This window comes from Lagenorhynchus albirostris, chromosome 17 (genome assembly GCF_949774975.1).
Source record: "Lagenorhynchus albirostris chromosome 17, mLagAlb1.1, whole genome shotgun sequence".
NCBI classification, from domain to species: domain Eukaryota; kingdom Metazoa; phylum Chordata; class Mammalia; order Artiodactyla; family Delphinidae; genus Lagenorhynchus; species Lagenorhynchus albirostris.
The window spans coordinates 38,310,706-38,321,924 of record NC_083111.1 but is presented as its reverse complement, the minus strand read 5'-3'; the positions used below and the strand labels follow the sequence as shown (position 1 = coordinate 38,321,924).

The 11,219-nt window shown below is 39.1% G+C and overlaps 1 protein-coding gene across 2 annotated transcripts in view; it reads left to right on the top strand.

Annotated features, from left to right (window-relative positions):
• Positions 1–10,699: 10,699 nt before the first annotated feature.
• The window catches only part of RUNX1T1 (RUNX1 partner transcriptional co-repressor 1), a 137,428-nt gene continuing 136,908 nt past the window's right edge, over positions 10,700–11,219 (top strand). For both annotated transcript variants that reach the window (XM_060127709.1, XM_060127707.1), the window contains exon 1: positions 10,700–11,004. In XM_060127709.1, the coding sequence (XP_059983692.1) occupies positions 10,977–11,004 (28 nt within the window). In that variant the 5' untranslated portion in view covers positions 10,700–10,976. The remainder of the gene's footprint in view (positions 11,005–11,219) is intronic.

Genomic DNA, 11,219 nt, shown 5'->3' with positions numbered 1-11,219 from the left:
AGACTTGAACTGTGACTTTGGAGGGGTAGGGGAAGCCCTAGCAAGACCCTTGAGACTGGACCAGACTTCTGTTAATCCACACCAGCAGGGTTCAAATCCTGCTTCTGCCATTATGAGCTGTGAGGCCTTAGACTTACTCCAGCTCTAGGCTCGGTTTCTTGGGGATATAATAGTACCTCTCTTGCTCTTTTGTTTTAAGAGTGAATGAAGTGGGACTTCCCTGGTGGTGCAGTGGTTAAGAATCCGCCTGCCAATGCAGGGACACAGGTTCGAGCCCTGGTCCAGGAAGATCCCACATGCCACAGAGCAACTAAGCCAGTGCACCACAACTACTGAGTCTGCACTCTAGAGCCCACGAGCCACAACTACTGAAGCCTGCACACCTAGAGCCTGTGCTCTGCAACAAGGGAAGCCACCACAATTAGAAGCCCACGCACTGCAATGAAGACCCAATGCAGCCATAAATTAATTAATTAATTAATTAATTTAAAAAAGAGAGTGAATGAAGTAATACCTGGAAAGTGCTACTTAGAACAGAGCCTGGCACCTAGTATGAACTACAGTGGAAGGGGCCATTCACCACCTTTGCAAATATTCTTGTCCCCTCAGAAGCCACTGGGGTCGAGTTGTGGATTTCAAGAAGCCATTATGACTTGGGTGAGAGAAATCTCAGTGATATCATATGGATGAAAGAATAAACTAGCTTCTTCAAAGTTTTCTCAGTAAGACCCAAAGACTAGCACAGAACTCAGGGAGTGAGGAAAAGGGCCCCCCTCAACTGGATTTCGCATTAGCTTATTGGGATAAGGACTACGAGTCAGATCTGATTTGATTTAAAGAAAATGAAGATGTGAAAGAAAATTCAGACTCTGTGTATGGATAGGCATATGCATATATTTAGATATTTTTAAGTATATTGTGTAAATGTACATGTAATTACATACATTTTTTGCTTGTGAGCTCGTGCATGTGGGGATATATATATTTTTTTATATGAAAAAAGATTACATTCAAAGTGGCCATAAATTTATTATCTAGCTCTCAATTTTACCTCTTACAACAGCCAGTTAGTAGTACTATCTCCCCAACTGTTAGCACTATGATGTGTATGTTGTATGTGTCATTAAATGGCTTACAAAGTGAAAAGTGTGATTACAATGCACCATAAAAACCATGTATCTATTTCTATCTATGTGTCATTACCCCACTCTCACCACTTATGTATTTTACATTTCCCGTTTTAAAGTTAATAATGACAATAATAATAATATCATAGCCATGGCTAATAGAAAGAAAAGAATCTGCTCTTGATATAGTGCAAGCTGGGACAGGCCGAGGCATTCAGGTGTAGGATGGAGAGTCATGGCAAATGAAAAGAACATTGTATTTCCTGTCCCATCTACTGATCAAGGAATCTGCAAAGTATTTAGGTTTCCCATCTTTAAGAAGAAGTAGCAGATTATTTTAAAACTCTACCACCCTTCATGTCAAGGCAGGATACCAGCTCACATCTACTTTGGGGAGATATGGAATGAATGCCAAATAGACATCCTGTGAGGGAAGCACTTCTAGGTGAGGAAATGGAAACTTAAAGAAAGTTAAGTGACTTAAGGCCACCCATTTACCAAAAAGGAATTCAATTCCAGGTTTCATAGATCGCAAAGCCTAAGATCTTTCTTTCTATTGTACTGTCTTTATAGAGGTAATACTGAACACCAGGATAAAACTGGAAAACCTTCCAGGAATGGTCAGAATTCCTAAGGTACTCATTTCATCATCAATCATCAATGTTAATTTACATTTATCCCCTTACATCAGGCAAATATCTACAGTCAGTTTAAAACAATTCTATTTTTTCAAAAGCCCCTTAATGTTATTTTGCTGTGAAGAGGAGTCCAGTACAATTCGTGAGGGGTTTCCTTCTGAGGAAAGTTGTCCACATGACCTTGCCATCCTGACCACAGCTGATTGGGCCAGAGATGGGCTCCTGACCCGTCCTCCAGCTAATGAGGTGGTCTGGTTCCAAAATACTAACCATGGTTGACTGATTTCATGAGTCTCTCTGTCTCTGCATTTTAGAATAGTATATGTTAGTTAACAGGAGAACAGGAGTTGAAAGACAGACATGACGGTAAGCAGAAGCCATGAGTTATTAGAAGTAACAAAACAGTCAAAGCAATGACTGAGCAGAATCTATGGAGTAGAGAGGACCGAGAAGCTAGTTGGGAGTGGAAGGAGCATAGGGATGGAGAGAGAGCCATGGGGTCATGATAAGGGCAGGACATTCAGGCTGGGAGCTAGTGGGGCATTAGTGTAGGCTGAAAGGAAGAACAGAGAGATAATCTGGTCACTGCAGGTATATTCTCTCCTGTGAGGCTCAGGTAGTTTCTATTGATAGTTTCCTGCTGTCTGCATTTCCCCTTATATCCTTACAGTGAACTCCCATGAACCAAGTGAAATAACCTGAGGGTGTTTCTGTTCTTTGTACCTTGATCAAGCTTGATACATTGGCTTACAATTTTATATAAAACACTTACAAGGTCTAATCAACAACTGACTGTCACTCATGAGGTACATCTAAAGACACTGCTCAAGGGAGTTCCCTGGTGGCCTAGTGGTTAGGATTCTGGGCTTTCACTGCCGTGGCCCGGGCTCAGTCCCTGGCTGGGGACCTGAGATGCTGCAAGCCGCAGGGTGCGGCCAAGAAAAAAAAAAAAAGGACACTGCTTCCATCTTCAGATAACTCTCTGGCAAAAGTGGGTTTCAAAAACTAAAAATTTAAAACTACATTAACGTAGAAAAAAAGAGCTTTAATTGGGTAATTATCAGATTCCACTCTCTAAATGAGTTTTCCACCCATTAAAATAACAATGACTTAAACTTCAAAGCAAACTCAGCCCAGTTGTTTACCCTGCCACTCTAAGTATGTCTTGTAAGATATCTAGATCTTTTGTTAGACATATGTTACTGAACTTAATTTGTCTTTGTTCCTTTTAAAAGTCTTGATTCACAGGGAACAGGAATGCTTTGAATTTGTTTCCTAACAGAATACCTGTGTGAAGAAATGTCTAATCCTGACTGGGTACAAATACATGGAACACACAAATGAATGTGAAGATGTTAAGAAGAGGTTAGAGGAAATTGGAATACCAAAATGCTCTAAGGGAATTGTGGAATATTTATGAAAATATGTGGTATATTTTGAAATGCAGATGTCTTAGGAACAGAAAATGTAATCACAGGAATGCAAACTGTCTTTAATAAATCTTCTTAATTAAAATCTATTGTTCAGAAAAAAATATAAATCCTCCTGCAATATTAGAAACAGGAGCAAGAGGTGGGAAAAGTGTGCATTCATTCAGATTGCAGCAAAGAATTATTATTTAGAGTTCCTGGCTATAACACTTTGTTTTGTTATTGTTGTTTTATTGCTTTTTTTAAAGCTAAAGAAGTGTCATTCTGGTAGACTGAACATAAATTATTTGCCATTATGGTACCCAATGAGATGAGAACAAAAAAGGCTTGTAGCACAAAAATATATCCAGTTATTGATAGGGAGAGAGAGTGTGTTAGAATCACTGTCAAAATACATGAACTTTGTTGTTTTTTTCTCTTGCAAGGGCTTTGAGTGGATCCTTGTCTGGCTCAAGAGACTCAAAACCAATTACAAGAAATAAACTTCCTTCCTCCCAATGTTCAGATCTCCTCTGTGAGATCCAAACAGAATGCTTAAAGTGAAAATGTCTACATGATTGCATTTATGAAAAATATATACACATTTCTCTGTTCTTATTAATCTTCAACTGTCGTTAAACTTTAAAAGCATTAGGCCTTTCAGTTAAACCAGTGCACTATGGCACAATTGTCATAACATGTCAATACGATGAAATAAGCTAGTTTCATAAGCGGGTGAGCTGAGGCAAGCTGAGCCTTGTCTTGTGCAACAGAGCCCATGCTGCATAACCTCAGACTGAAGACCCTCCATTCACCACTGCAAGTGAGTGGAGGTTGGAATGACCCATGGCTGTGCACAAGGAAGTTGGAAAACGCTGCACACCTTGAATCCATTAGTTTGTAGTACCTTTTCTCAGTTATACATTGTACTAGGCAAGTACAGTCCCAGGTGAGGGATGGCTATCACTGACTCTTTAGAGGACAGTTGCAAGTGACCTAACCCTCCTGCAGTAATCACCCACTCATAGCTCAACTTTTGAAGAGCTTCCAGTCTTGTTTCGATGAACAGTTTTGTGGCTGCTTATTTTATTATTATCTGATAATGGGTCTCCCTTGTCAATTGCAGGTGCCTGAACAGCAGGTTGGGATGTTAGGAACCTATTCATATATGAGCATCCTCTTTTCTTGTTATGGATTCACAGTCCCATAGGATGTTTTGTGTTATTTTGTGAGGGCATGAATGCTGTGGGCTTTTCTGCAAGCTATGAAAATGGGGCTCTGTGTGCATAAGGAGGATGATAAGGTGTGATGTTCTCAATGCTTCCAATAATCTCTAAAGTCTTGCTCCTGATTATGTGGGCCAGCATCCTTAGAAGCTTGTTAGAAATGCAGAATTTCAGGTCTCAGCCAAGACCCTTGATCTAGATTCTGCCATTAACACAATCCCCCAGATGCTTAGTATACACATTAAATTTTGACATGCATTGCCCTAAGGGAAAATATATTTGTTCTTCTCTGTTAGAAGCTATAGTTTCCATGAGATGTATTGACTGCAAACAATTGTATGCATATATCTATCTATCTTTGTTGTAATAATATTAAATAAGGAACATTTATTTAAAAATAAAAATATGAATACTTAGGGCAAATGTTAGTCTAGAAGTGATTTTCTTTTGCCCAGAAAACATGAGAAATCGAAATTTTCTATCTTGTAAAAAATTTTTCCTCTCAAGGAAATTGAACCAAATTGCAAGGCATGTAAGGCAAACTGGGTGATCGACATTACCAATCCTGGGGTTTTACAGGTGCCTAACCTAAAGGGTATATTGATCAAATTATTCTCTTGAAGGCACAAATGAAGTCTGGGGGCAGTTTAGGAAGGGGAATCTGTTGGTCCCAGGTGACGGATTCACCCTTTCTAGTGTCTTCCACTGAGACACTGGGGTCTTTCAGTTGGTGGCCAGTCCTATTGAGAAAAAAGTAAGAACTGTGCAAAACAACTTCACACTGAACATGATTAACTGCAGTCTATGTTTGCTACAGGTTTGTGGGTCAAAAATTTCTTCTCTTCCCACTTCTGTGCTGTGAGCCAGTTGGCTGCTGTTTTCCCCGCAGAGGTGGATATGCTACAGTGATGTAGTGATTCCCACATAAAAACAGTCTTATGAGGTGATATGGGATTCATCAGACTAGAGTGTTCTGTGGAGTAAATTGATATTTTTAAAGGATTAGGGAAAATAAGATGATTAAAATACTGTAACATATGCATCTTCTAAAGGGTAGATTTAATGTGGACATAGATACACTGATCTTGCATAAATAAGGCACACATTTCCAAATAAAGATGATTCTTTACTAAGTATAAACACCATTTAAACAATCTGGATTATATAAACTATCAGTGATATAGCAATTAAATGAAAGAATGAGAACATGCCCCAGACAAATTAAACAGCTTGTGAATTTTTACTGCATATTGATGTGTGTACTGAGGAATACATAGTTCAAGTACTATATAAGATAAGGAAAGAATTACTTATCTCTAAAATCCCCCTAGCTTCAAGTTCCTTCACATAGTATTTTTAACAAGGTCTAACTTATTGTAGAAAGTACACCAAAATTTCAGAAATATTTGTGCTTTATTGTAGAACTTAGAATAATTTTATAAACAGTTAAAACAAAAGCACTTAAGAATCACATCAAATTCACCAATTTTCAAGAAGTATTGAAATACACATATAAAACAACACAGAAGACCCTTTTCTTTGGTTGTCCACATTTTCTTCATTTAAAATAGTGGTAGTGTTAAACTCTTAGGCTTCTTAATAATTCAGTAAGAAAGACGTCAAGTTGATGGTGTTTTGATTTGTGTAGATGACATCTATGTGATGAAGTTTTTTAATCTTATTCATTCATCATTCAACAAATATTTATTGAGCACCTAATATGTGGCAAGCACTGTTCAGTGAACAAAACAAAGACTCCCGTCTGTGTAGTTATGTCACAGTAATATGCACCTAACTGAGAATTATATAGACAGAGTAGCCACCAATAAAAAAAGAAAAACAGCAAAAAAGGAAAAATAACTTCTCTGGACACATTCAATAAAAAATGGGAATATAGAATTTCAGTGGGGGATGGGTGTTATAAGGTTTTATTCTGGTTTATGGTATTTTAAAATCAACTTTCAAAGATGGAGGTGGGAAACATTCCATGTAAATTAGAAACGTGACAGATTTATTTCTGGCATCATTATTTTTCATGGATTAGCAATAAAATGTCACATGAGATAACTACTAGCCTACAGATAGTTGTGCATATAAAAACACTTATATATGTATGGCATGTAGCATGTGTGTGTTTCATGTTATGCAATAAATTCACTCCTGCAGAGTTTAATGTGTCAAAGTCTGAGGAATACAAATATTAAAATATTTAAAGAGTAAAACTCATTACTTAGAGAAACACTAATATGAATTATTTTGTAAAACTCTCCAGACTTAAAAAATTTCTTTTTGCAAATTAAATAAGTAATTGAAAATTTTCAACTTTGGCTTTTTGGGTGAAGACTGGCTTTAAAATAGTACAGAAAAACACACATGACTATCTAAACACATAGGGATCATAAATAAAAATCAAACTCATTGTTTTCCAGCTTGCAGCTAAATCATACCAAGAGGATCAGCTTATTTGAAGGTATCATGAGAGCCACTTTTTTTTTTTGGCCTCGCCATGCTGCATTTGGGATCTTAGTTCCCCAACCAGGGATTGAACCTGTGCCCCCTGCAGTGGAAGCTCTGAGTCTTAACCACTGGATGGCCAGGGAAGTCCTGAGAGCCATTTTTAGTTTAACTTGTAAATTTTCTATTAAAAAAAAAAATCTGTTTATTATCTTAGGTCTCCTAAGAACTAACGTATTTACACTGTACACTTACAGAATAAGATAAAAAGATTTTTAAAATTTATTCTTTTGTTCTCTGTGTTCTAAAATTAAACCTTAAACAAGTTAAATAACAAAACTGCAAAGATCTGGAAGAAGATTTGTCCTTACAAAGCTCAAAAAGTAAGCTACATAAAATTACACAGCAAAAGAGAGAGAAATTGCAAGTGGGGTAAGTTCTTCACTTATGAAAATGTAATTATTGCTTCTCGTCCTTTATGTTTATCATGTTCTATTTTTTTCACAAATACAATAATTTTCTTTAAAAATAAGTAACATGGTAATTAAGAATTTTCATCAACCTAAGCAAACAGGAAGACTTTTTCAAGGTATGTAGAAAAATCACAGCTTGGGAGTCATTCAAACTTTAATATCTGTAAGAAGGAATTTTGAAAGTGCTAATTAAGGACTTGTTAAAATTTTTTATAGGAATTCCTGTTTGTGAAAGGTGAATCACACATCTCTAAAGAAGATAATAAGCAGTCATCTGAAATTTGTATTTCAAACGCTCTGCATTTTTTTAAGATTGGCTTAAGGAAAAACAAAAAGCATTCTTAGGTAACATTACTGAAAAACAAAAAAAAACCTGTAAGCTGAAAGAACTCGATACCTTTACAATAATGAAAATTTAATGATGTGAGAAAAAAATCTGGGAGAAAAAATTCCTAGTAAGGGTTTTTATAGTTTAACACATTAGTGATTATTTTATTTTTCAATTTAGTGCTTTCAGTAGGGTGGATAGCTGCCTATTTTTGTAAATAATCTTTTTTAAAAAAATTATTTTTAAGATTTTTTTTTTTTGGCTCAGCAAAATAATAGTCCTGAAAGTACAGATACCTGATTTTCTCTTGTGAGTGGCAGACAATACGGATTCCTGTCTCCTTAGATTTTTTAAAAAATGTATCAATTAATAGTTTATTGCATTATGAATGTAATGTCATGTGTATTTCCTACCCCGAAGCTAGGGTAACCAAATATTTTGTGGACCTGTATAGTTTTCAGGCAAATCACACCCTCCTACCACACTTATCAATGAGCCCCTCCCTTTTCATTTAATGTTTTATTTTCCTAGATTTTGCAATTCAAGAATCACCTCACACTTGAGTTGGTCCCTATAGTTACTATGAGCAAATAGAGGAGTTAGGAGATAAGGATAAACCCTAGAGAAAAATGTGTTCTACATTTTGTAGGACACAGGCTTTTAAAGGGGGTGAGAAGCGGGATTAAGGAATATACTGATTGATTATACATCAGCATCAGGATATACATTCTTTAGCTGCTCTTATCAGAATTCTTAAAAACGCTCAGATTTAGTGACATATTCTATCTGATGTAAAGTCAAATTGAGTAGGAAATGTGCATTTTTTAAAAAAAGAAGTACAACTAGAACAATGATTATTATTCTTCCAGAAGAATGACTGGCAAAAGGGAGAACCCCATAAGCCTTCTAGAATCTTACAAGATTTTATAAAATATGATTTAAATATATGGCTTTGTGTTGTGAATACAGCCTGAAAATGTAAAACTGTTTTGATTTCCTGCAAGTTACTTTGCATTGATTTTGAAATTTAATGTTTCTATTATAATTTCTCACCTACTTTGGCACAATTTTCAGGAAGAAGAAAAATGTAGCATGACAGGTATATTTTATTTCACCCTCTATTTTTTACATCCTAAAACTTGTTGATTTACTTTATTTCTAAACTTTACAATGTGATTTTAGAAGTAATGCTATCTCATAAGAATCGTTCCTGATTCAGATGTCATTTTATTAATCTTAAATAAGAATAAATGTATAGCCCCAGAATCTAAATCCTCGGCTTTCAATTTGGGGACAGCAGAAATAATACAAGTAATAGAATAATGAAATATTAAAATGTTTTTGATTCTTTAAATATAGGTAAGCTTTGATAATTTCCTACATAAAGGAGTTAAGAGTAGTGTACATAAAATTTTATATTTTAAGATTATTAATGCTGTTAAGGTTTGCAAGGAGAGCAAAAAATAAAGAGCTGTAATGCAGAAATTACTATAGAATGTACAAATTGATAAAACTTGAGATTCAAATTAAATGCATCATGATATCAAATACCAAGACTTAACATTACAATTCATTAATCCATTGTAATTCATTAGTCAAATGTCCCAAGGAGAGGGCAGAATGTACAATGAGTGTTTTCTGAAAATGAATTGCAAAAAATTAGTAGAGTCTGAAAAGACTTCAGAATTGGAAGCTCCAGCTGGGTTTAAAAGGATGGGGGAAGGGATTTTACTCACTATTAAATATTTGAAGCACCATTTAAAAAAATAAAACCTACGAATGTCTCATCAGTTCCCACTGCATCAGGCTCACTCTGACTCTATCTTAAGCATTTTTTCCTTTGTAAAGATGAAATTTAGAAACGTGCACACAGGACATTTTGCACTGATTTAAGCCAGTTGGGAAAAAACATGGTTCAGAGCAGGATTTCAAATTGTTACACTAAATATAATAACATTTGCAGTCGTGGCACCGTTCCATAATAATTTGAAAAGATTTCATTTTACTTATCATTGCAAGCCATTATCTGATCATATTTGACTTACATATTAATATTTTCATTATTATTCAAGCCCTTTTTGCTCTGTACGAACAAATTGTCAGTCCTGTTCACTGAGAGATTATTTATTTACTTTGGAAATATCTGGAATTCTTTCACCCTGTCTTTTCCTCCGGGGACCCCACCCCCACCCCCGGTATTGATATTAAGGTCTGGGGGAGGGGGATACAACCAACAAAAACGTGAGATGGAAAGAGGCCCCTCTTAATGATATACTATGGAAGAAGTAGAAAAACAAAGGAAAAAAGAAAATGATAATTGTTTTCTCTAAGGCTATTATCTAATACGAAAGCAAATAGTCAGTCTGGAAATCAGCTAACAGAAGGGGATTAGAGTGGAGATCTGAGAGTGGCTTGATTTTTAGCAGAGCTGTCTCTCCAGCCAGTGATGAGACACAGGCAGGGCAGCCAGGAGCGCTCCAGATGGCCAGGGAAAGTGGTCGTCTTGGGTTACTGCAGGGCACTCGGGCCGCTGGAGAGCAAGCGGCCCGGGAAAGCATCATTAGGGAGCCAGCCCCACGTCCAGCCTGCAAGGGAGAGGGCGAGGCCGGGAGGGAGGCCGCCCGCTCGCGCGCCCTAGCGAGCCGGGCCTGCCCATTGTTAACATATACTTGACCTCCGTGACCCCTGCACGACACAGATGTCTCCCACCTCCACCTCCCCCCTGCCCCGCCGCGGGCCCTCCTCCCTGCACCTGGTAGCGGCCGCGCCGCCGCCTCCCTCCCGAGCGGCCGCGGCGCCCCGGGCGCGAGCGCGCGCCGGAGCCGGCCTGGTGCGGGCGCTCTAGCCGCACAGCGCGCGGCGCTCCTGCTCCCCGGCGGACGCTCGGCCGCCCTGCAGATAAATGCGTCGCCTTCTTCGAGAGTGAGCGAGGGCGGGCGAGGCAGACGCAGACGCCGCCTGTGACAGTGGCAGTTCCCTGCGCCCTACATCACATTTGTCTGCCACAGCAGCAACAACAGAAAAGCGGAGGGAGGGAGGCGGGAGGAGCGGTGCTCCGCAAGTCTTGGGCTCTGCGTGGAGGCTGCGTCTGGCTGGCGTTCCCGAGCACGGGCTCCTCGCACCGCAGCTCGCTGTGCGTAGCGCCGAGCGGCCGCAGGCGCTCCGCGGCGCGACTCCGAGGCCTCGTGGCGAGCGCGCGTGGGCGAGTGGTCCCGGACACTCTGGCCTTGCGAGGGAAGAGGCGCCGTGCCCTCGCCCCCTCGCCCCGCGGGCCTGCCGAGACGACGGGAAGTTTTATTTGCAGCTCGGAGCCGGTTGCGGATGGTGGGACTCTCCGGCCCTGTGCAGTGTAAGTGCCCGCGGGAGGGTTGGGCGGGCGGGCGGCGGGGACGGGCCTCTGGCTGTTGCTATTAATTATTATTCTGATGACCGTCATCTTCATTTGGATGATTCGGCCGAGAGGCCCCAGGCTGTTACTTGTCGCTGAACTAGGGCAGAACTACGCACCAGGGCAAAGAGGAACGTCGCGAGTGACTCCAAGCTGCGTTGACACTGAACTTCACG